At 41.2% G+C, this 26,475-nt stretch overlaps 1 protein-coding gene across 3 annotated transcripts in view; it reads right to left on the bottom strand.

The window, feature by feature from the left end:
• TMEM248 (transmembrane protein 248) overlaps positions 1-26,304 on the bottom strand; it is a 45,778-nt gene extending 19,474 nt beyond the window's left edge. The window contains exon 1 of one of the 3 annotated variants that reach the window (XM_037814645.1): positions 26,174-26,304. Coding sequence is in view for 1 of the 3 variants with exons in the window: in XM_037814643.1 (XP_037670571.1) it covers positions 19,302-19,304 (3 nt within the window). In the remaining 2 variants the exon portion in view is untranslated. Of the gene's footprint in view, positions 1-19,301; positions 19,321-20,243; positions 20,509-26,173 lie in introns of those variants that run through there. The other 2 variants (XM_037814644.1, XM_037814643.1) reach the window with 2 other exon arrangements.
• Positions 26,305-26,475: the final 171 nt, after the last annotated feature.

Raw genomic sequence — 26,475 nt, 5'->3', positions numbered from 1 at the left:
AATGGCATCTAGAATGGTGAATCCTTTCCAGAAGGTTTTCAATTTATTTTGCCCAAATCCATCCATGGCAGCTATGGCCTTTTGGAATTTATATGTCATATCTTATTTTTTCCTCTCCTTTTACCTTTCCTGATAATCTTCATTTCTGTACTCTTCTCCAACTCTCTCTCTCCTGTCTTTTCCTATCAGCCTGTAGCACTCCCTTTAGTATTTCTTGTAGTGCCGGTCTCTTATTCACAAACTCTCTCAATGTCTGTTTGTCTGAAAATGTTTTAATCTCTCCCTCATTTTTGAAGGAAAGTTTTGCTGGATATAGAATTCTTGGTTGGCAGTTTTTCTCTTTCAGTATCTTAAATATATCATGCCACTGTCTTCTTGCCTCCATGGTTTCTGCAGAGAAATCTGTACATAGTCTTATTGACCTTCCCTTGTATGTGATGGATTGCTTTTCTCTTGCTGCTTTCAGAATCCTCTCTTTGTGTTTGACATTGGACAATCTGACCAGTAAGTGTCTTGGAGTAGGTCTACTGGGATCTATTCTATTTGGGGTACGTTGTACTTCTTGAATCTCTAATTTTCTGTCTTTTATAAGAGTTGGGAAATTTTCAGTGAATATGTCTTCTATTACTCTTTCTGCCCCCTTTCCCCTCTCTTCTCCTTCTGGGATACCCATAACATGTATATTTGTGCGTTTCATGTTGTCACTCAGCTCCCTAAGACCCTGCTCATATTTTTCCATTTTTTTCACCATCTGTTCTTTTGTGTGTATGAATTCGAATGACCTGTCTTCCAGTTCACTGATCCTTTCTTCTGCCTGTTCAAATCTACTGTTGTGTCCCTCCATTGTGTTTTTCATCTCCTCCATTGTGGCCTTCATTCCCATGAGTTCTGCCATTTGTTTTTTTAAGTTTATGAATTCTTCTTTATGGTCAGCCAGTGTCTTCTTTATATCCTTCAGCTCTTTTGCTATATCTTCCTTCATTTCATCAAATTTATTTAGCATTAGTTGCCTCCACTCCTGTGTCTCAGCTGAGCTATTAGTTTGTTCCTTTGGCTGGTCCATGTTTTCGTGTTTCCTGGTATGGCTTGTTATCTTAAGTTGTCTAGGCATCTGAGTTTCTTGATTAGTTTATTTTGGAGCTTGTTTTCTGTCTTTTACCTAGTGGTTTTCTTGTTGGTTGGCTTTGTTCTCTGGCCTCTGCTATTCAGTTCAACTTATTCTAGACCTCTAACTTAGGTTCTATTTAGTTGATCAGAATTTTTCCCCTCTTGTTTTTTCTGTTTCTTGCTCTGCCTCTATGTAACCTTTTTGTGAGTGGGTCTCGTCAGATATGGTTGACCCTAGTCAGATTTTCCCAGTCTAGTGAGGCCCAGGTCTCATTGGGAGGGTATGGAGTTTTCCTGAGAATGAGACCCTCCTATGAGGCCTTTAGAATTGGTGCTTTTCCTCTCCTGTCCAGCAGGTGGCGCTGGCCAGCCTGCAGCTCTCCCACCAGTGTAAGGAGGTGTGGAGACTTTAGTTCTCCTGGTGACTCTGATCCTGTTGGAGGCGTGGCTGACTGAAGCTGGAATCTGAATTCCAGCCCCTGGGGTCTGAATTCCCAGAAGGAGGACTGCCAGTTGAGCTGGACCTCCCTCCACTCTCCCAATCCTAAGAATTCCAGTTGTCTCTCAGGGACACTATTCCCTTCTCACCTCTCCTCTTTGGGGCCTCTCCAGGTAGATACCTTGGTCAGCCTGAGTTGCCAATTAAAGACGGGGGTGGAGGCCTTCAGTAGTGAATATGGAACTCAAAGACACTGTGGGCACTCTGTCTCCCCCCCAGCCCAGCCTAGTCCCTCAACCTGGGCTTTCCGATAGAAAATAACCACATATATTACTTTTAGATTAAAAAAAAAAAAAAAGTAGAAAAGAAATCAAGAAAAAGGAAAAAGGAAAAAAAAAAAAAAAAAAAAAAAGAGTCTCTTTTAAAAGTCTTTCCCCAGCCTGGAAGTTTTGTCAGTGTCAGAATAGAGCATTTAAAGATATGCTTTGGGCTATTGTCTGATAATTACTCTCCAACCACTTCAGTTCTACCCCTGCCAGGGGCTACTGAAATGCAAAAAGATAAGGGATCAGTGAGAAGCCAGAAGGGACAACATGTAGGGGGAAAAAAAATGGCTTTTTTGGAGTCTGGGAATGGGTGCCCGCTTTTACATGCCCCCACTTCTCGGAGCCCAGCCCTTCTTTAGCACCCCAGCTCCCAAAGTTAGTTAATTAATTTGTTAATTAATTCTGCAGTTGAGGCTGGGTTGAGCCTTCCTTCTTGCCCTCAGCAGATTGCTGTTTTTTGTTTTTTTTTTTTCCCCCTTTCAGGGAGCCGGCAGCAAGACAGTCTGTGAGGTCTGGGTGGGGAGGGGCGCCAGACCCCCGGTCCGGGGAACTTACAATGTTCGCTGTGATCTCAGCTTTTCCTCCAATTCCAAACTTGTGTCCAATGTGTGACTGGTTACTGGAGACCCCGAAAACACTGTTTCATATAGTTCTTGGGTAATTGCCAGCTGTTCTCTGCTAGGATGTGGGCACTTCTGCTCACTCAGGGCGCTAAGGACGCAGCTTCCACTCACAGGATCCTGTCCTCGGAGTACTCAGGGGTTCGCAGGGTGGAGACGCAGACAGGGCACAGTGTCCAACTCCACCGGGCTCGGCAAACTCAGCTATGGCCTTTTGAAATGATTTATTAAAGACTAGGACTTGAAAGTGAAAATGACTCCCTGATCCATGGGCTACAGAACAGATGTTGTGTTAGTAGGCATGAAAACAATATTAATCTCATTGTACATCTCCATCAGAGCTCTTGGGTGACCAGATGCATTGTCAATGAGCAGTAATAGTTTGAAAGGAATCTTTTTTTCTGAGTAGTAGGTCTCAACGGTAGGCTTCAAATATTCAGTAAACCATGTTGTAAACAGACATGCTGTCATCCGGGCTTTGTTATTCCATTTATAGAGCACAGCATCATTCTTAATGGCTCTAGGATTTTCAGAATGGTAAATGAGCATTGGCTTCAACTTAAAGTCACCAGCTGCCTTCGACCCTCCTTTGAAGCTTCGAAGTCAGGCAGTGACTTCTCCTCTCTAGGGATGAAAGTCCTAGATGGCATCTTCTTCCCATAGAAGGATGTTTCATCTACATTCAAAATCTACTGTTTAGTGTAGCCACATTCATCATTATCTTAAACAGACCTTCTGGATAACTTGCTGCACCTTCTATATTAGCATTTGCTGCTTCTCCTCGCACCTCTGTTACGGAGATGGCTTCTTTCCTTAAACCTCATCAACTAACCTCTGCTAGCTTCAAACTGTTCTTCTGCAGCTTCCTTACCTCTCTCAGCCTTAACAGAACAGAAAAGAGTTAGGGCCTTGCTCTAGATTAGGTTTTTTTTTTTTTTTTTTTTTTGATATTTGCAGCCGATGTTCAGAGCGGCATCATTCACAATTAGACAAAAGACAGAAGCAACTCAACTGTTGGATGTCCATCAAATGATGAAAAGATAAACAGAACGTGGCATATATATATGTTTTAGTTTGCTAAGCTGCTGAAAGCAGATACCATAAAATGTGTTGGCTTTAACTGCGGGAATTTATCAGCTTACACACTTACAGTTCTGAAGCCGTGAAAATGTCCAAATCAGGGCATCTAGATTAGGTTTTGGCTTAAGGGAATGTTGTGACTGGTTTGATCTTCTATCCAGACTACTAAGACTTCCTCCACATCAGTAACAAAGTTGTTTAACTTTCTTATCACTCATGGGTTCACTCAAGTAGCACATTTAATTTCCTTCAAGAACTTTTCCTTTGCATTCACAACTTGGCTAACTGCTGGCTGCAAGAAGCCTAGCATTTGGCCTACCTCAGCTTTCGACATGTCTTCCTCACTAAGCTCAATCATTTCTATTTTTTTTATTCCAAGTGAGAAACATGTGCCTCTTACTTCCACTTGAACATTTGGAGACAACTGTAGGGTTATTAATTGGCCTTGGAGACCACTGTAGGGTTATTAATTGGCCTAATTTCAATATCGTGTCTCAGGGAACAGGGAGGACCAACGAGAGGGAGAGAGACCAAGAACGGCCAGTTGGTGGAGCAGTCAAAACACACACAACATTTATTGTTTCAAGTTTGCTGTATTAGATGGGTGTGGTTCGTGCACCCCAAAACAATTACAATAGTAACATCAAAGATCACAGCTCACAACAGATATAATAATGGAAAAGTTTGAAATATTGTGAGAATTACCAAAATGTGACAAAGACACAAAGTGAGCAAATGCTGTTGGAAAAATGGTGCCAATAGACTTGCTCAACACAGGGTTGCAACAAACCTTCAGTTTGCAAAACACACAATATCTGCAAAGTGCAAGAAAAATGAAGTAAAGCCTATTCCTGGCCTTAAAGGAAATGTTTAAATCTTCTTAATCTTCACTATTAAATATGGTATTTTGTATAGATATCTGACAGAAATCCCTCACTAGATTAAGGGAGTATCATTCTATTCAGAATTTAAGCAATTTTCATTATAAATAAGTGTTACATTTTAATGAATGCTTTATCTGCAACCTCTGAACAAGTTTTACTCCTTTAATCTGTTAACATTGTAGAAGGGGCACTTCCCAAATATGGGTTTGTTGGGGAGGCCAATAAAAGTGACACCAAAACCAGGCAGAAGAGAAAAAGAGGGTTAACCAGATCAGCCTCCCTCAAGTGGTTTTCATACCCATGAGACAAAGAGAGTTAATATTTAATTAACACACAATAATAGTGATAATCTATACCTGGGAGGTTTGGGGCAATCTCCCAAAGTGATTCTTTAATTGGCAAAACATATTAGAGACAGAGAGTTAATCATTTTAGTTAACATGTAACAGAGGTTTGGAGAACCTCAGTAATTCAGTTATTTCCTATTTCCTTTAGGAACTAGGTGACACCTGTGAAAGGTGTCCCTGGGGGGTCTAGGGAGATAGATGAAAGGGCTTTATTCATACCCAGGAGGTCTGAGAACCACAGATGAATGCTTGTTCAAATCTGGGTGCAGTCTTTACATTTACTTACTGCTCCTTTGTGAGAATAAGAGCTTCCGTTATAGCCTGCTTCCAGCTTTGAAGGTTACATTTTAGGGCTACTTTACAATTTCCTGTTTGCTTACAGTGTTAAGATTATATTTAAAAAGTCACTGTTACAACATGAACTATATTCATTGATTTTTCATGTTGACTTACATTTGCAGTCCACAGATAAACTTAATATGACCCTGATTTTTAAAAAGTACATTGCTGGTTTATTTTCACTAAATTTTATTCTGGATTTCTAGAACTATTCATAAATGAAATAAAATTATAAGCCACTATCATACTTGTTGTAGTTTGCTAATGCTGCCGGAATGCAAAACACCAGAGATGGATTGGCTTTTTATAAAAGGGGGTTTATTTGCCTACACAGTTACAGTCTTAAAGCCATAGTGTCCAAGGTAACACATCAGCAATCAGGTACCTTCACTGGAGGATGGCCAATGGTGTCTGGAAAACCTCTGTTAGCTGGGAAGACACATGACTGGCATCTGATCCAAAGTTCTGGTTTCAAAATGGCTTTCTCCCAGGATGTTCCTCTCTAGGCTGCAGTTCCTCAAAAATGTCACTCTTAGTTGCACTTGGGATATTGGTCCTCTCTCAGCTTCCCTGGAGCAAGAGTCTGCTTTCTATGGCTGTCTTCAAACTCTCTCATCTGCAGCTCCTGTGCGTTCTTCAAAGTGTCCCTCTTGGCTGTAGCAGCTTGCTCCTTCTGTCTGATCTTATATAGTGCTCCAGTAATTTAATTCAGACCCACCCAATGGGCAGGCCAACACCTCCATGGAAATTATCCAATCAGAATCATCACCCACAGTTGGGTGGGGCGCATCTCCATGGAAACACTCACAGAATTACAGTCTAATTAACACTGATAGGTCCACCCACACAAGATTACATCAAAGATAATGGCGTTTGGAGGGACACAACACATCCAAACTGGCACAATACTCTCCTTGACTGGTTTTAGTACCTAGGCCATACTCATAAAATTAGCTGAATTTATTAACTCATCCATTTTCTAGAACAGTTTGTATAAGATAGGAGCTTCTATTTCTTGTAAGTTTGACAGACCTTGGTCATAAAACTATCCGGGGTATGCCAAGTTTTTGTCTGATTTTGTATTTTAGTGGGTTGTCTTAACTACTTATGTTTTTTTGTAATGGTTATGTCTATGTTTTCTATTTCTACTGAGTCAGCTTTGATAAGATACATTATTCTAGGAAACTGTCCATTTTATACTGGTTTTTGAAATTTCTGTCACAGTACTTGTGGGAGCCCCGGGCCCAGGTTCTTCCCCAAGTGCCTTGAAGACTGCACACAGCAGTTTGCTTGACCCAGGACAGTTAATGATGTCAGGCCTCTGGTACTAAATGTAACCTATAACTACCTTCTCCCTGAAACTCCCTGAGATACTGTTATCTACAAGATAATTTATAATCCTTCCCTCCTCCCTGGTGATTACAATCAATCCCTCCTTACATTGTAAGACCCTCGTTCCCGCCTTATGCTCTCATACCCATTGGCTTGTCAAGCCCTTATAACAAGCTTCTTCAGTCCCCACAAAGTGCAGAGTATCTTCACATTGAGCTTTGAACCTGCTGCCATTCAGAGCAGCTCCTGAATCCATTCAGAGAAGCTCCTGAATTCAGGGCAACATGACCGACTTCCCACCCTGCAGGTAAGTTCCCAAAATAAAAGCTCATGTCTCAGAACGTGTCCAGTGCTTTCTTTAGTCCTTTGGCTACAAAAGCTGTCTTAGGACATGACAGTACTATTTTGTAATTTGTCCAATTCTAATTTTACTTGTAGTCATATTCTTTTTCATTATGAATGATTTGTGTATGCCTGCCTTCTCTTTTTAATCAACCTTGCCAGCACTTTACTGTATTCATGTTTTTAAAGAACCAGTATTTGTTTTTGTAGATTGCACCTAGATCACTTTTGTCTTCTATTCTAGTAATTTCTACACATATTTTTATTATTTTCCTCAATCTACTTTCGTGTTTCTGCAGTTGGGTTTTTCTAACTTCTTCGGATGGAATCTTAGCTTATGGTTTTTATTCTTTCTCTTCTAATTTAAGCATTTTAACATATACATTTCCCTCAGTATATTCCTCTTTTAGTTGCATTCCTTTTCCTCACCCACCACCAATCGGATCCATTAGCATGTTCTGTTAATTTTCTTTCCAAAATACATCTGGGACCATCCACACCACTCCATCTTCTTAAAATATAACTTAAGTGTATCAGCCCTCTACAGCTCTCCACAGCCTTGAGCTCTCTCTATCAAAGTGCCCAATGGATATCACCATGCCTATACATTCCACATGTCCAAAACTGAACTCACCTGTTTTCCTTTTCCTCCTTTATTCCCCAATTTCAATCTAGAACTTTGGGAAATATCCTAGAACACTTCTGTCTTACCCCCACATTCAAACAATTACTAAGAGCTAAAGATTCTATTTCTTTAGTTCCAACCCTCAACATCTTTTTTGTGACTAAGACACAGAGTCTCAATTGGATCTTCCTGCTACCAAACAATCCAACCTGCATATTGCTGACAGTGATTTTTCCAAATGCAAATCTAATCATGTTACTGCCTAAGAGTTCTAAATGACCACAGGGTAAAGTTCAAACTTCTTAGAATGGCAGTCTACCATGAGCTAGGTGTTATCTCCTTGTCAATGGGATTGCTCCAGCATTCCCTTTCCTAAAGCTTGACTAATTGCTTGAAATTCTCAGAATGTATGAGACAATATTATAGCTTCAAACCTTTGAGTCCTCTAGTCCTTCTAGCTGACCTTCATGAGCCACATCCCACTACTTCACCCCCTCTTTCAAGACCCAGTTCAAGGATTATCTTCTCCAAGAAACTTTTCCTGTTATTTCCCCAATCCCTCAGGAAGAAGTGACCTCTTCTACTTTTAGACCCCCACTTTACTCTGCAGATTTTTATCACAGAGACTGAAACACCTTACTGCAGCTGTCTGTGTATATGTCTATCTTCCCTGTAAGCCTCTTAAGTACATAGACCATGCCTTACTTGTCTTGGCATACCCAATATCTGGACACAAAATAGGTAATTAAAAACAGCAAGTTCATTAAATGAATGAATCAAATGAATCCAGGCATAAAACATCAACTAAAATATTATCTGGAAATGATGCTAGTTATGATTAATAGGATCCAGAAATAAAAACATCAACAGTAAATCCGAGTTCCATTCATTAGGAAAAAGGACAAAACCTGAATTGTATATAAAAATAAGTAGGATCCATTCACCACCTGGAAGTACAAGTACAAAATACTTAGAAAAACAACAGAAGAAACTGAATTAAGTATCAATTCTAGAGAACTATCAGTCACTAAATCCATGTCATACCAGAAGCTGAACACTTTAAATATGTCAACATACCCAAAAATTAGTATTCATTGTCATCAAAAGCTAATTTAAGGAAACTTCCAGCATAGGCCAATTGTAGTCACTAAAATAGCATAAGCATTTTTGATTTTTGAATAAAATTAAGAGTCCAAATATTACACGAAAATTAATTTTTTTCTACCATTCACAAACATTTCCAAATATGAAATTATGAAAGGCTAAACAAAGTTATTTCCTCTACAAAGAATTATAAGAAAATGTCTGTAACCTTTGTAATGGTAAACATGATTTTTAATTAAAGAATAAGTTAAGCTCTGTTTGGGAAGAAAAGAGGAGAGAGAAAGCACACAATCAACCCCATCCCCCACCCTCACCCACCCCCAGCCCACCCCCCACCAAATCATCCCAACTCCAATTAAGAGACTTTCACCAGGATCGACAGAGAGAAAGGACCAGGGCTGAGAAGCTGCCTCTCTGCAGAGCCCAGGTGCTTAAGGCCAAAGGCAAGTTCACAAACATGTGAAAGCAGGTGGTGGAAGTCCATTAACACAGTACCCAGAGCTCTGATACTAGTTAAGTGATAATATTAAACATCAGGTAGGGATTTAAGCAAGCAAAAGTCAATCCCAAGACTACCTTCAAATTATCTCAAGCAATCCAGCAAAAAAAACACAAGTTAATTAAAGGGGGGAGGAGGAAGGCTGTTTTACAAACTTTCTGGAGACCAATTTGGAAATACATCATAGTACTAAAAGCCAGCATACTTTTATCTCTGCAATTCTACTTCTGGGATCTTATCCTCATGGAACATCCATGGTGAAAACAAAGACTTAACTACTAACTACGTGGGAGTGTTTAAAATAGCAAAAAAGGAAAACTAGATAACCAGTGGACTCGTTAAATAAAGCACAATATATCCCCCATAGGAACACTATGTAGCCATCAAAAACAGGATCCAAATTAACATACAGAATTCCAGATTTTTAAGTATAAGAGAGTATGTGCACGCACACAGGCAAGTACCCACATGGGGAAAAAGGACAAATAACATACCCCCAGCTGTAAACAGCATGGTTATTCCTAGCTGATGTGATTACATCTAATATATTTTTTCTTTGCTTTCATTTTTCTTACTTCGATCACGAAAATGTATTTCCTTTGCGTTCCGGTTTGCTAATGATGCCATTATGCAAAATACCAGAAATGGATTGGCTTTTATAAAAGGGGTTTCTTGGGCTACAAAGTTGCAGTCTGAAGGCCATAAAGTGTCCAAGGTAAGGCATCAACAATCGGGCACCTTCAGTGGAGAAATGCTATTGGCATCCGGAAAATCTGTTAGCTGGGAAGGCATGTGGCTGGCATCTGCTTGCTCCTAGGTTGTGTTTCAGCTCCTCTTTCGGCTCTTGTACAGTCTTCAAAGTGTCCCTTGTGGCTGCAGCTTCTCTCCAAAGTGTCACTCTTAGCTGTTCTGAGGTCCTTCTGTCCGTGAACTCCTTTATACGACTCGTGATCCAATTAACACCCACCATGAATGGGCAGGGTAACACCTCCATGGAAATTATCCAATCAAACATTTCACTCACAGTTGACTGAGTCATATCTGCATGGAAACACTTAACCAAAGGATTCCAATCTAATCAGCACTAATACATTTGCCCCCACAAGACTACATCAAAGAACATGGCATTTTGGAGGACATAATACATCCAAACTGGCACACTTTGTAAAAATAACCTTAGTAAAATTTATAAATATAATCTTCAACTGATCTTACTGGTCTAGGGGCAAACTCAAACTTTATTAAATTTTAATTTAATTCATTTTCTTCATTACTAAAGGTGAAAAATAGAAAAAAAAAAAAAACTGTAACTCGAGTCATTTTTAAAACCAATCCAAAAAAAGACACTAGAAAGCAAGATGGCCCTCTAAGAAAGCCCAATCCTTAATCCACAGTGATACGTACTCAGAGGGATCTGTGAGAACACCCATGAATAACATGAGAAAGCATGTTTAGACTCTCCAGACAATCTGGTACTACATGCTCCTCGGGCAGGCAGTGCACAAATGCTTTCCTCATGGGGCTCCCTCCATGAGGGCAGAGGTCAAGAGACCAGTGGACAAGAGGAGGGGAAGCATAACTGTAAGCCAACAGGGTGCCCAGGAAGGCAAAATATCTTGCAAGGCAGAGGAGAAGTTTCAAGAAGGAAGAGGTCTCAAATAACGACAAATGTTTCAGAGGAGCAAACAAGTGTTAAGAGTAGGAAAAGAAAGAAACCCTGTACCACGCTGGTCTTTAAATAAACTATTCAGAGAAAACTGAACTCTGCATAATCATCCATTAGCAACATCACTGGTGACCCCTGAAACTGTACTTGGTGAAAAGGGAAGAAATCAAATGGGAAGGGAATAAGATAACAGGTGATGAGGAAACTGATGCAACAGGTGTACAATACTGCTTCACAGAAAAGGTACAAGGGACAGTGGGGTCAAGAGAAGCTGATTTTTTTATTTTTAAGTGAAGAAATACAAACACATTTGTAAGCACAGAAAAGGAGCTAGTGAAAGAAGGCGGCCTCTCAAGGGACCAGAAGATAGAAAATTCAAACCTAATATTCCTGAAGGCAAAATACATATGTAATTTTACAACTTCATTATAATAATTTGTTATAAAGGAAGTAAATTAACATTCATTATTACTCCAGGCACTTGAGTTCTTTCGCAGTTTCTCCATTTTTGCAAAGCCCATGTACTTTATATCACACAGCTTCTTGTCCAAATTTAGAACTAGCATCTCTGGATAAGAGAGAGATTCCATTTTTCTAGCTGATATTTCCTAAGTAGTTTTATCATATTCCTTACATTTTCATCTAAGATACATCAAAACACGACCTGTGACCCAGACCAAAAAGTTCACTTTCATGAATATGTAATACAAAAAAACCACCATTCATATAGATTTGCTACCTCAGACTAAATGGGAAATTCCTAAAAGCTCTCTATGAAACCATGCCCTTTTTACAATTTTGGAGAGCTTGCGGAGAGGAGGAGGGCACAGGGAGAATAAGGGAGAGTGGAGAGCAGAGGGTGAGAAAGGGAAGTATGCTCTGAATGTTCACCAGAAATACACTGGTCTTGTACCAAGAGAGAATGGCAGGAACTCACCTTGACATGGGAGAGGCCCATTTTGAATACAGAAATTTAAGTACCATTTCTCAAATATCCTGTAAGGTCTGAGATACTCCAAGGACTTTAGCAATGGGAGTTGGAAACCTGAGCCTAATAAAGAACACAAAGCAATGTGGTACACCCAATAATCCAAGGCTTAGTTGAGATGAGGGCACTTTCTGCATGATCTCGAGCACCCTGCTATCCCAAGGACTGCGTAGAAACCATCCTCCCTCCCCTACCACGAACCTGCAGGTGTACACAGAACAGACCCTCAGAGAGGCAAGCAAAAAGCAATGAAGACAAGGGCAAACTTCCAGGTCTCGAGCAACCTCCCAAATGTTAAATCCGAAGTCTGAGCTTCAGTCCTCAACTCACCTCACCTGCCGCCCTGGACACTGGCATTCGCACTGCACCCTCTTCCACCTTCCAGGACACCACTCTACTGGTTTTCCTTTCACTTACAGGGCCATCCCTTCTCACTCTCCTTCAAAAGTTGGTGTTGCCCTGAGCTCTGGCTGGTACCCTCTGCTCAAGGAGGACACGCTCATTCATAGCTTCATGCCAATTTTACACATCTGCTCATCTCCAGATTCGAAGGTCCACCTACTGGAGCTCTCCACTGAGACGACCCACAGGCCCCTCAAACCAGCAAGGCCAAAACCCAGCAATCACAGTCACCCCAATGGCACCTCCTCAAAATGAAAGACCCAGCCAGGCATTCCCGATTCTGTTTCCTACCACCACACTGTTACCAAGTCTTGTTGCTTCCAGTTCTGAGATGTCTCTCAAAAGCAGCTCCCTCACTCCATCCCCAGGACACTGCCTTCTGCAGTCAAACTGGATTCCAGGTGTCTGCAGTTCACGCTGTCTTTCATGGCCAAGAGGTTGTTCCTGCACTTCCCTTACCTCAGGTGCCTGGCACCAAGAATGTGCTTAACAACAGTATCTAACATTCCTGCTTACTTTCTGCTAGAAAGGCACTGCTCTAAGGGTAAGCATCAGATGAGGAAGTTCAGGCATAAAAAGGTTAACTAATTTGTCTGTAATCATGCAGTAAGTGAACCTGGATTCCAATCCAGCCAGCCTCCAGCGCTCATGCATCAATCACTACTTTCTACTGCCACTCAATACATGTGGCAAGTCTGAGTCAATCCCATCAAATGAGGTAAGACTGAGAAGCATCCATACAATTTTGCAATTAAGATATCAATAACAATGAGAATCAAATTTTTTTTTCAATAATTTTTATTTACAAACACTCTGTAATTACCAAACAAAAACTCCCTCTTCCCCCTCCTCTGAATCCCTGGTAACCTCTAAACTACCTTCTGTTAGAGTATCATTGTGAAGAGCTACCATTTAGCAAGTGCCATGTGCCAGGCACCAGGCCAAGTACATAATTTATATCATATCATTTTCTTTTCTGTTTGTATTGCTATTATTGTGGCAGCATACACACAATAGAAAACTGGCCATTTTAACCATTTTTAAGTGTACAATTCAGTGGCATTGATCATGTTCACAATGTTGTGCTACCATAACTATCATCCATTACTCGAACATTTTCATCACCCCAAACAGAAACTTTTATATCCATTAAGCAATAACTCTCTATTCCCCCTTCCCCCAGCCCCTGGTAGCCTCTAATCTATTTTGTTTCTATTAATTTGCATACACAAGTTATTTCATGTAAGTGAAATCATACAATATCTGTCCTTTGTGTCTAGCTTAACTTCACTCAACATGATGTCTTCAAGATTCATTCATGTTTTAGCATGTACTAGAACTTCACTCCCTTTTAGGGCTGAATAATATTCCGTCATATGTATATACCACATTTTGTTTATCCATTCATCTGTTGATAGATACTTAGGTTCCTTCCACCTTTTGACTATTGTGATTAATGCTGCTATGAACACTGGTGTACAGGTATATATCTGAGTCCCTGATTTCAATTATTTGGGGATATATACCTAGAATTGGGATTGCCAGATCACATGGTAATTCTAAGTTTAACTTTTTGAGGAGTCATCAAACTGTCCCATTTTACATTCCCACCAGCAATGAATGAGAGGTCCAATTTTTCCACCTCCTTACCAACATTTATTTTCCATTTTTTTAAAGTATCAGTTATCCCAGTGGGTATGGAGTGGTAGCTCACTGTGGTTTGAATTTGTCATACATGGTATCTTTTAATCCTCATAACACTGGTATGTAGGTATTACTATTCCCATTATACAGAAGAGGAAACTGAGTCAAAAGAGGTTAACCTGTAGAAGGGAACATTGCAAATAAATGGCAGAAACTACTCTGACTTAATTCATCTGACTCCAAAAGCACCATCAGTCATAATGCCAGGTCTTTGAAGTAGGTTTCAAGTCAAATGCCAAATTAAAACAAAAACAAAAAAACAAAACACATTCACCTGCCATAGATCTATAGTGTATTTTGGCCATTGTGTCAATTAAAAAAAAAAAAAAAATCAAGATTTTTTATTTTTTGAAGATTAAGATGTAGCATATGTTCCATCTCTTTATCAAGACAACTCTCATCTCAGTGCTCTTTCGTCAGAATGTAAACCAAAGAAAAATGGAATCTTCTTCTTCCAATGGTTTCTTACTTCTTAATTCGATATAATTTCTAGTGCAGAAGACTCTTTCACATACCTCAACAAGTTTAAAATGATCAAAAGGTAAAATTACACAGAAAGCAGAAAGTTTTAGCTGCTAAACATACAGTTTGAGCAAACTGGTAGTCTCATAAAGACAAAAAGGAACAACATGATCTGACATAATTACATGTCGTTACCAAACTTATTTTCAAAAATTCAGACTTTAACTGCATTTCCAATCACTCATAATGAATGAATGCATTGTTCCATTTTCAAAATCATGATATAAAACAGTGGTAACTTCCAGAGTTTAAAAGAAATTCTCTTTTTTAAAAAATAAATCCACCAAAGTCTGGAGACTGAAAATTTCTGTTCCTTCTTTGATTATTTTCAAATTGCTGACCTTTTTAAAAACCAAATTAAAATTAAGTGCCCCCATATTAAAGTTTAATGATTTAGGGTTTAACCAAAAGGTATTTAAGAAAACAAGTCAGGAGGAGATGCCAGGATTCAATGAATGCCAAAAGCTCAAAGTGAAATCATATTATAGCATCCAACTCAATAGAAAGCCTGGACGATATTTTGAAACCAGCACTTTCAACCAAACAGCAAAAAAGTTCAACCAGCAAATGACAGCACCTCACATACAATCATCACCAAAGAGTGCTGTGTAGTCCCCAGGATTTCACTTAGATATATAATTATATACAGAAAGAGAGCTTGCATATGGAAAAGATAATTTAAGGATTTCCATGTTCATCAAAATAAATCCTAAATGGAATCCAATTTGCTAAAAACCCTATTTTTCCTCCATTTCCTTTTTCATTTTAATTGGAATGTGGGAGTAAAAAACAAAAATGTTTTAAAGCCCCCCTACACAGCAATGGAATTCTGTTGTAGATACCAATACTGACAAAAGCATCCCATAGGTCTGCCATCCCTGTAACATGTTATGCCACATCCCCTATTTCGACTACCATTTCAGATGCCTGTCTGTTAAAAGGAGGAGATAGAGTAGAGGGTAGACAGGGAAAAAGCGTCAAAAAGAAGCATTAAAAAGTTAAGACGGACAGCCTTCCCTCAGCAGAGGCCCTGGAAGGGCATGGCTGGGAAGAGGAACCCACCCAGAAATCCCAGGGACCCTATGCCAATACCAAGGACTTGTGGGTCAGCGGCAGAGACAATCTGGTGAGACTGAAATGAAGGTTTAGACTCTTGCAACAGCCTTAAATCTCCAGGAACACCTGGGAGGTTTGATTATTAAAGCTGCCCTGCCTCCCTAACCGTTCAGACACATGCCCCACATTCAGGAAGACAGCACCAACAACACACCCAAACTTGGTGCACCAACTGGACCCCGCAAGACTCACACCCGCACACACCACAAAGACAAAGTTGGGGAGAACTGACTTGAGGGGAATAGGTGACTCGTGGTCACCATCTGCTGGTTAGTTAGAGAAACTGTACGCCACCAAGCTGTAGAGCTGAAAAATTAGAGATTGGTGTCTGAATAATCCTTCATACCCTAAAAGAACCCTATCAAGTAAAGCAAATGCCAAGAGGCCAAAAACAACAGAAAATTTTAAAGTATATGAAAAAGCAAGACATATGGATAACCCAAACCCAAACACCCAAATCAAAAGATCAGAAGAGACGCAGTACTTGGAGCAATTAAGCAAAGAACCAAAGACAAACAAAGAGAGCATGGCACAAGATATAAAGGACATGAAGAAGAGCATGGCAAAGGATATAAAGGATATGAAGACCCTAGAAGAGCATATAGAAGAAACTGCAAGAGTAAATAAAAAAACAGATTATCTTATGGACATAAAAGAAACTGTTGACCAAATTAAAAAGATTCTGGATACTCACAGTACAAGACTAGAGGAAGCTGAACAACAACTCAGCGACCTTGAGAACCACAGAATGGAAAATGAAAGAACAAAAGAAAGAATGGGGAAAAAAATCGAAAAAATCGAAATAGATCTCAGGGATATGACAGATAAAATAAAACACCCAAATATAAGACTCATTGGTGTCCCAGAAGGGGAAGAGAAGGGTAAAGGTCCAGAAAGAGTATTCAAAAAAATTGTTGGGGAAAACTTCCCAAACCTTCTACACAATATACATACACAAAGCATAAATGCCCAGCGAACTCCAAATAGAATAAATCCAAATAAACCCACTCCAAGACACATTCTGATCAGACTGTTGAATACTGAAGAGAAGAAGCAAGGTCTGAAAGCAGCAAGAGAAAAGCAAGTCACCACATACAAAGGAAACAACATAAGACTAAGTAGTGACTACTCAGCAGCCACCATGGAGGTGAAAAGGCAGTGGCATGACATATTTTAAATTCTGAGAGAGAAAAATTTCCAACCAAGAATACTTTACCCCGCAAAGCTCTCCTTCAAATTTGAGGGAGAGCTTAAATTTTTCACAAACAAATGCTGAGAGATTTTAATAATAAAAGACCTGCCCTACCTCAGATACTAAAGGGAGCCCTACCAACAGAGAAACAAAGAAAGGAGAGAGAGAGAGAGAGAGAGAGAAATTTAACAGACACATATAGAACATTACATCCCAAATCACCAGGATACACATTATTCTCTAGTGATCACGGAACTTTCTCCAGAATAGACCATAGGCTGGGACATAAAACAAGCCTCAATAAATTTAAAAAAATTGAAATTATTCAGAGCACATTCTCTGACCACAATGGAATACAAATAGAAGTCAATAACCGTCAGAGACTTAGAAAATTCACAAACACCTGGAGGTTAAAAATGAGGGGGAGATGAAAACATTCCCGGATAATCAAAAGCTGAGGGACATCATCACCAGTAGATCTGACCTATAAGAAATGCTAAAGGGAACTATGCAGGCTGAAAGGAAGGGACACAAAACAATTAACTAAAACCACATGAAGAAATAAAGATTTCCAGTAAAGATCACATGGTAAATATAAATACCAATACTATTGTATTTTTGATTTGTAACTCCACTATTTACTTCCTACAGGATCTAAAATACATAAAGTGCAATGATAAATCAGTGGTTTTGGACTCAATGTAAAATATGAGAACTACATAAAGGTGGGGGAATGGAGGAGTATAAGAACATAGTTTATGTGTCCTATTGAAGTTAAGTTGGTATCAAAGAAAACAAGATTGTTATAGACTTAAGATGTTAAATTTAAGCCCCACAGTAAACACAAAGAAAGTATCAGAGAATATGATCATAGAGATGAAAAAGTAGAGTATGGGTTACGAGAGTCGGGGAAGGGGCAATGGGGAGTTAATAAGAAATGAGTGTAGGGTTTCCGTTTGGGGTGAAGGGAAATTTCTAGTAATGGATGGTGGCAAGGTGATGGCATCGCAACATTGTGATTAATCCCACTAAATGGAATGCTTGGGAGGGGTTGGAATGGGAAGAGTTATGCTGTATATATGTTTCCACAGTTGGAAAAAAAGACAGTCTAAACAGATAATGACAATTAAATGCCATAGATGATCCTGGATGAGCTCTAAGAATAGAGGAGAAAAGGCTCAAAAGGACACAATTGGGATATAAGAAAAAAATGAAATATAGAATGTAAGCTTTATATCAATGTTAAATTTCTTGAACTTAACTACACTTAATGTGATAACATAAATGAATATTCTTGTTCACAGGAAATGTATATGTGAATTATATTATTTGCTCAAGGATGTGTGCAACTCTGCTCTCATATATTCAGAAGACAGAGCAATAGATGATGGATGATAGACAGGGAGGGAGGGAGGGAAAGAAAGAAATGGTAAAGTGACAAAATATTAAAGTTGGTATATCAGGGTATTGGTGGAGGGGGGTTGGAGTATGCTGGAGTTCTGTGTATAGGGTTTGTATTATTTTTGCAACTGTTACTGTAAGACTGAATTTATTTCAAAATAAAAATTAAAAAAAAAAGTAAAGATGGTGCAGTCTTGAGCAAGTTTAAAGAAAGGTTAAGGTGGAAAGCAGCAAGGTCCTGTGATTAGCATAATGCTCAAGAGCAATTACTTGGCATACCTGTTTGAATGGTTTCAAAGGATCTTCGACAATATTCAGCAAGAGAAACAAACAGCATCTCTGTGAAGTGGACTAGATGTTATTAAAAACACTCAGGAGATGGCTGGAGAGCTTGCCATTTATCACTTGGTCATGGCCAGAGCTGCAGAGACCAGTATTAGAGCTATGCAAACTAAACACAGGCACTGTGAAACAACTCACAGATGCCAAATTTAATTTCCTGATTATTAATTCCAGACAGGAGTGGCAATAGGCATCTTTTTCATGGCTCTGAACATAAGTTAAGCACTGCTTTATGCCACTGGTTTAATAAAACAAAACAAACTCATAAAATGAAAATAAATCTTTAAAAGCAGAAATATACCAGGAGCCTGACCCAGTAGCATATGTTCTGCTTCTCTCTCTTAGAAAAGCATTTAACCCTTAACCAGCTGCCTCTGCCAATACTCCTGGGCGCCTATTGCTCAGCTACTTAATCTCGTCACTGTTTCACCACTGGCCATAGCTTTTTCATTTCCCAGCTAATTTTGAATGGCCCAAAGCCTCCTGATTCTTCCAAGTCCACCTCAAAGATCACTTCCTTGATGAAGCCTTTTCTGATCTTAATCATAATGTATCTCCCCACGGCAATGAAATCCTACTGTTTTATAGCCTCTATTTTCTCTAAGTTCCTTGTGAGCAGAAACTATATCTGCACTTAACTCTCACTCTCCTCCCTGCAGCAGCTGCAGCTAGAACCTAAATAGAGATGGTGCACTCAACTGGCGTTTGGGGATCTCAGGACCCAGATCTCGGGGGCCAGCCCTGATTCCAGTCCACCTAAGCAGGCCACAATAGATCCTCCAGCCCTTTTTCCATGAAATCAACATACCACCTCCTTACTCCTAGAGAATAAACATGCTTGGAGTCACGAAGTATATCTTAGATCCACAACAGGTCTATTTCCTTTCAAAATCGTTAGATGAAATGAAGGAGAAAAACACTTACCATTCAAGCACTAATGGAATGTACCTCTGCAGCTGGGGTACAGAAGCTCAGATCCCAAGCGGACTAAGAAGGGTGCAATAGACACAAACCAATTTATTAAATATTCATCCCCAGCCTTGGCGTTTCTCCTCCCCCTACCTACCACAGCAGGCACATCAACACAGCTCACCTTTGAGGCAAGAAAGTAGCAATTGAGGGGGAGCCACTATCCTCACTGCCAAAGCAGGCTGCAAAGAAACTCACCAATCATCACCCTATGAGAGCTATAGTCTGTTAGTTAAGAACTAAACTACAGACATCTGAGTCTTCAACAAGTCCTCCTCACCAGCTGTCTAACGGTCTTGGTACACAATTTTGAAAGCAATTCAAAACAGCACAACAGGCCTAGTTTTACTCCTAATGGTGCCTATAAGGGAACCGGAACTACAAGCCTCCAGAGTACCTTGAGACTACTCCTTAATTTATTTTATTAAAATCTGAGTGAAGACACTAATCCACGCCATCTCCAGCTGTTTCCCAAGCTGGACACATAGAACATAGGTACTCGGTTTTACGTTTCCGCACTTACGTTGAGTATCTCCCACCTTCTTTCTAGAATATACTAATTTGTAAATGCAAAAGTAACACAAACACTATCCAGAGTCAAAAACGGCAAGCTACCAAAATGCTCCCCGTGCCAAGTCTAAACTATGGAGACCATGTGGAAGGCGGGAAGGGCCCCTTGCTCGCGAAGATGAGGATGGACAAATCCCAGTGGCAGGTGACCAGGCCGAGGCCGCCAACTGCAGGCCGGACCCCGACTGACACGACAGGAACCCTCGCCCCAACCAACAACTGGGGGCCGGGGGCTGCAACCCGAGAGGCCAGGAAAAAACCCGGGCGGAAAGGCCGCTCCCGACCACAGCGACTCCCCCTCCCCACTGGGCTCCGACCCCGACTCACCCCGCCCCGGCGGGCAGCGGCGCGCCCCGGGCCCGGCCGGGCCAGCTACTCGGCGGCCGCCCGCGGCCGCGCTGGGCTCACTCGCGGTGGCGCGCGGCGGGCCCGGGGCCGCTTGGCACCATCCTCCACGCCGCGGCGGGGGCAGCTTCGCGTTCCAGGGGCCGACGCGAGGACCAGAGGCCAGCCCGGCTCGAGCCGCAGCAATTCAAGATCCGCTTAGGCTCCGGCAGCCGGGGTTTCCGGGTGAGAAAACGCCACCGTCAACGCTGCCGTGACCTCTGACCTTTGGCGTCCGACGGAGGCCCGGCGGGGACAAGATTCCTCAGCCACTGCCGGCGAGAACCACGCCTCCTGGCTTTTACGTCCGTGTCGACGTGTACGACGCGTGTATGTGGGACGTGTGCGTTTGCGCGTGGAGTGAGTGATGTATGTTTGTATATCTGAGTGTGAGTGTGGTGTTGTGAGAGTGGGGCTGTGGTGAGTGTGTGTGCGTGGTGCGTATACGTGGACCTGTTTGGGTTTTCTGCGTTTGTGTGGTGCCTGTGATGAGTGTATGGAGTGTGCAGGCAAATGTGTGTATCGTGTGCGTACGGGTGCGCGCGCACATGTATGCTCTTTGTGTATACGAAGAGTGTCTGCTGTGTTTATGTGCCCGTATCTTAATCACTGCTAATGACAGTATAATTTGATACACTACTTAGTGAAATAACTGGGCATAATATCCAGAAAATTTGAAGATAGATATCCTCTCTTGAGAATATGTATTCCAATAGCCTTACTCCAAGGCATACCCTGTAGAAACGCTTGCACATGGACACAAGTAGACATAATAAAAGATGTTTATAACAAAACTTTTTGTAGTCATTAAAAATGAGGGGGGCGGGAAATGCCCATAGAGAATCAAATGTAAAAATAGATTTTGATATATTCATATATAATCAAAGACAAAGCAGCAGTGAAAACGATTGACTATAGCTCACACAACAAAAGGAATCAATCTCAGGATACACTATTAGGGGACAACCAAATCACAAAACGATATGTTGCGGCATAATTCCATTATATAAAGATCCAAAACATGCAAATCTGATCAACATATTGTTTAGAGGTACATACATAATTGGTAGAACTATGACAAAAAGCCTGAGAAAAAGATGCACAGACTTCATTTATAAGGGGATGGGAAGTGGAAGGAGCGCACAGGGTACTTGAGAGACAAGGAGGGCAAGCTAAAACAGCACTGAGAAAGGGGCCTTGCAATTCGAGCAGGACTAAGACAACATGGGGCGCCCGGCCATGGGAAGGAGCTTACATGTCAACACAGCTGGATTAGGAGAAACCTTAATTCAGATGGAGCCCGGGGCATCCCAGACACAGTGGCCAGGGATCCTCTCAGCAGAAGCCCAGGGTCACTTAGGGGAGACTTACCGGCCACTGACTTCATGGAATTTTTTACTGGAAGATGCAACCTATTTAAATGTTCTTTAGCAGCTTTGGTACCATGGCTAAGTGTTAAGTATTCTTTCCCTTAAGGTGCATCTCGCAGATATTGGACAGATTTTAAACAAGACTAGAGTGCTTCTTATGGGGGAATAGAAGGGCCTGTTCCTTCTCTCTGGGAACTGGTATCTGTCAAACCATATAACCTGAGAAAAGGAGTTTGGCTATGTCTCCAAGACTTTCTGAATCTGGAGATAACAAAGACAAGGTTTCCAACCTCTTCTCCTATGAGATGAAATATATGGTATATGAGAAAAGATAGAATGTTGGGGGAGGGACAAAATAATCATTGATAGATTTCATATGGTTTTTAATTGCTTGGCAGAAGAATACTGTAAAGTGCAGCTGACCCTTGATCAGGGAGGCAAAAGAGTTGTAAAGTTAGTTCAGAAATAGGGATAGGTTTGTGCTGCTATTTTTGGATGGTTCAGCTCTCTGTTTAAATGCATACCACCCCCTCCCTCGCTGGTTAGTGCCAATGTTGGAGATCTGTGGCTGCATTTTGATTTTCTAAATTAATATAGGATGTTGTTAAACAAGGAATTGCTCTCAAAGAGTGATCGTGTTTTGGTAAAAGGGCTTCCACCGTGGGTCTCGAGGGTATACTGCACTGTCAGGGTTAGCCCCGAATTGGCCTGAGCTGTTTTGCTCAAGTCTCCACGCAGCAATGACCCTGGCAAGGCATGGCACATGCTGATCAATAGTGTTGCTTTGTAGCCACAGTTTCAAGGAATTTCCAGACAGTTTGTATTAACTTCTCTGTATTGTTTATTGACTGTGATGGTTAAGTTCACGTATCAACTTGGCCAGGTGGTGGTGTCCAGGTGTCTGGTCAAACAAGCACTGGCCTAACCCTTACTGCAAGGACATTTGTGGATGGTTAATAAACCAGAAGGCTGGTTTATTAAATCATCAGTCAATTGACTGCATCTGTGGCTGATTACATCAGTGAAGGGCCTGTCTTCCCAATGAGAGAATTCAATCAGCTGGATTTAATCCAATCAGTTGAAGACTTTTAAGGAAAAAAGAGAGAACCCTCACTTCTTCGGCTAACCAGCATCTCCTGGAGAGTTCATCAGACACTTTCGTCGGAGTTGCCAGTTCGCTGCCTGCCCTACAGAATTTGGACTTGTGCTTCTCCACAGTTGCATGAGACACTTTTATAAAATCTTATATTTACAGATAGCTCTTGTTGATTCTGTTTCCCTGGAGAACTCTAACCAATACATTGACTTATACTTGGTCTTGAGACCCTCTGGAAGACACGGCAATTGAGGCTGGTTGAATAGCAGGAATATGCCCATCTGACCAGAAATATATTTTTAAGAAACCCCAATGGAGACTCCATTTTGGGCTCCCTCTTCGGTGGTGTTTTGAGCACATGCGGGTGGTTCCTGATCCTGCATTGGCTCTTGTAGGGGGGCTTCCACTGGCTTTTCCAGGCCCCTGGCCGTGACACAGCTTTGACTGTGATGAATTTCCTTCCTTTAATGCTCTTGCTTCTTTTACCTTTTGTGTTGGCTTGTATATATTATGTCCCAGAAAAAAAGCCATATTCTTTAGTGCATTCTTGTGTGGGCAGATGTATTAGTGTTGATTAAGTTGGAACCTTTGGATTAGGTTGTGTCCATGCAGATGTGACCCATCTAACTGTAGGTGATTATTCTGATTAGATCATTTCCATGGAGGTGTGGCCCCGCCCATTCAGCGTGGGCCTTGATTAGTTCACTGGAGGCCTATAAAAGCTCAGACAGAAGGAGCTCACAGCTAGCTGCAGCTGAGAGACACATTTTGAAGACGGCCGTTGGAAGCTGACACTGACATTTTGGAGAATGCCATTTAGAAACACAACCTGGGAGCAAGCAGATGCCAGCCACGTGCCTTCCCAGCAAACAGAGGTTTTCCGAACACCAATGGCCTTTCTCCAGTGAAGGTACCTGTGCTGGTTTGAATGTACTATGTTCCCCAAAACCATTATCTTTGATGTAATCTTGTGTGGGCAGACATATCAGTGTTGATTAGATCATAATTCTTTAAGTGTTTCCATGGAGATGCGCCCCACCCAGCTGTGGGTGATGACTCTGATTGGATAGTTTCCATGGAGGTGTGGCCCCACCATTGAGCATGGCCTTGATTAGTTCACTAGAGCACTACATAAGCTCAGACAGAAGGAGCGAGCTTGCTACAGCCAAGAGGGACACTTTGAAGAAGGCACAGAAGCTGAGAGAATGGCTGCAGATGAGAGACAGTTTGAAGACAGCCATGAAAGCAGACTCTTGATCCAGAGAAGCTAAGAGAGGACAAACATCCCAAGAGCAACTGAGAGTGACATTTTGAAGAGGAGCTTCAGCCTAGAGAGGAGTCCTGGGAGAAAGCCATTTTGAAACCAGAACTTGGAGCAGACACCAGCTCCAGACATGCCTTTCCAGCTAACAGAGGTTTTCCGGACACCATTGGCCATCCTCCACTGAAGGTACCCGATTGTTGATGTGTTACCTTGGACACTTTATGGCTTTAAAACTGTAACTGTGTAACCAGATAAACCCCCATTATAAAAGCCAATCCATCTCTGGTGTTTTGCATTCTGGCAGCATTAGCAAACTAGAACAGTACCCTTTGCTGATGCCTTACCTTGGACATTTTATGGCCTTAAGACTGTAACTTTATAACCAAATAAACCTCCTTTATAAAAGCCAGTCCATTTCCATTTTGCATAAGGCAGCATTAGCAAACCAGAACACCTTTTTCCTGCAATAAGCACTGTCACTTTCAGTCCTGCCATTTTGAGTCTTTTACCAATTGAAACCTGTTTAGCCATCACTGTCAGCACAGTTATTATTAACAAACTATCACTGAGTCTCCTGATGGGTTTCATTAAGAAAAACACATCATTTCTTTGGTATTCCTGCCCCAAATGCTTAAAACCTGAATCTAGTCATCAGGCAACAATCAGACAAATCCAGGATGAGGGACATTCTGCAAAACATCAAGCCCACCCTTCAAAAATAACAATGACAAACAAGAAACAAACAGGCCAATAAGGCTAGGCCCCTGTTCTAGATTAAGGAGACTAAAAAGACGTGGCCACTAAATGCCAGGAGCAGTCCTACCTGGGAATCTGGATTAAAAGCAAAAAAATCCATAACAAAAATTATTGGGAAAATTCGGAAAATCTGGATGTGGTCTGTTTTTCTATCAAATGTTAAATTCCTGTGGCTACATAAAAAATGTCTTTTTTCTTAAGACACAGACATATTCTGACGTATTTAGAGGTATTGAGTCATAATGTTTGCACTTAACTGTCAAATACCGCAACCAGAAAAGTGTTGTGTGTGTGTTATGTGTGTGTGTGGAGAAAGAGGGAAAAAAAGAGAAAGAGAGAGAAAGCAAAATGTGACAAAATGTTAAGTGTTGAATCGAGCAGAAGGCTCAATGGGTGTTCATTGTATTATTGTTGCAACTTTTCTGTAGATTTGACATTTTTCAAAATAGAAATTTAAGAGAAAAAAATAATTGCTATAATACATTAGGCCAGCAAACTTTTCTGCAAAAAATGTTTTAGGTTTTGTGGGCCAGAATGGACTCTGTTGCAACTATCGGACTCTGCCACATCAGTGAAAGCAGCCACAGATGTTATATAATGAATGGGAGTGGATGTGTTCCCATAAAACTTTATTTACAAAAGCAGGGTTGGGCCAGATTTGGCCTGCAAGCCATGGTTTCCCAACCCCTCCTGTAAGTGATGGGAAACCCAGGGAGATCCTGCTGCCTCCTGTGGTCGACTGGAAATTCGTGGCTGCTTGGAATTGATAAATTCTGTTAAAACATTAATCAAACATTGTGGTTTGAAATGCTATCATCCTAATCTCCTAATAACTGAGGATGCAAGAGCTGCACCCCACTTCAAATATCTCTCCCCCTTTTCAACTTCTAATAATAACTCTGAAAATTTCATTATTCCCCCGAAGCCCAAGGTCTACAGCTCCAAAGCCTACCATTCTTTCCTCACTCCCATCTCAGAGAGCTTGGGAAGGGGGACATAAAATGGTGCTTAAGACGGGGTCTCTGGAGCCATTCTGCCCGGGTTTTATGTGTAGTTTGGGTTCAATATATATGTAGGGCATAGAATTAATATGTTTTGAAAGGAAATCGGCCTGGTCCAGCCCACCTCCCACCCTGCTGATGAGGTTATCAGATCCTAGAAGACAGGACTTGCAGAGTAAGTCACCATTATTTACTAAGTAATAGGGGAATGTTTCTACCTTAAATAGCGCCCATGTCCATCCACCCCTCTCTGACTTTCCAAATCAGGAGAGAGTCACCAGACCCCATCTATCACCCCCATAGCAGGTGCCATCAGAATTTCAAGTTCATTTCTGACACTCGAGCCCTCCCTTGGGTGAGTTTCGTCTGTATTGAAGAAGGCTTACCAGTCGTCTAGTGGGCAGCCCAGGTCCAAGAAACTAGATTTCTTTCAGCTTCATTGCCTTTTTCATCAGAGGAGTGAGCAACTTTCTCCTGACAGTGACCCCATTCAGCTGTGTGGTTCTGTACAGGGAATTTAAACCTGACACCTACCCCTGAGGACGACTCATTCTTTTAAAGAGGAGCAGACCTCAGAACCTTCAGAGAGGGCGATTCTACTCCGATAAGTAGCATTCTGTCTTGGCAACCACGGAGACGTTGCCTGGGGAACCCTGTTCCAAGGCAGCTGTGCTGCTTTTAAAACAAA

Source organism: Choloepus didactylus, chromosome 21, assembly GCF_015220235.1.
Source record: "Choloepus didactylus isolate mChoDid1 chromosome 21, mChoDid1.pri, whole genome shotgun sequence".
NCBI lineage: Eukaryota > Metazoa > Chordata > Mammalia > Pilosa > Megalonychidae > Choloepus > Choloepus didactylus.
This window is presented reverse-complemented; position numbering and strand designations above follow the sequence as displayed.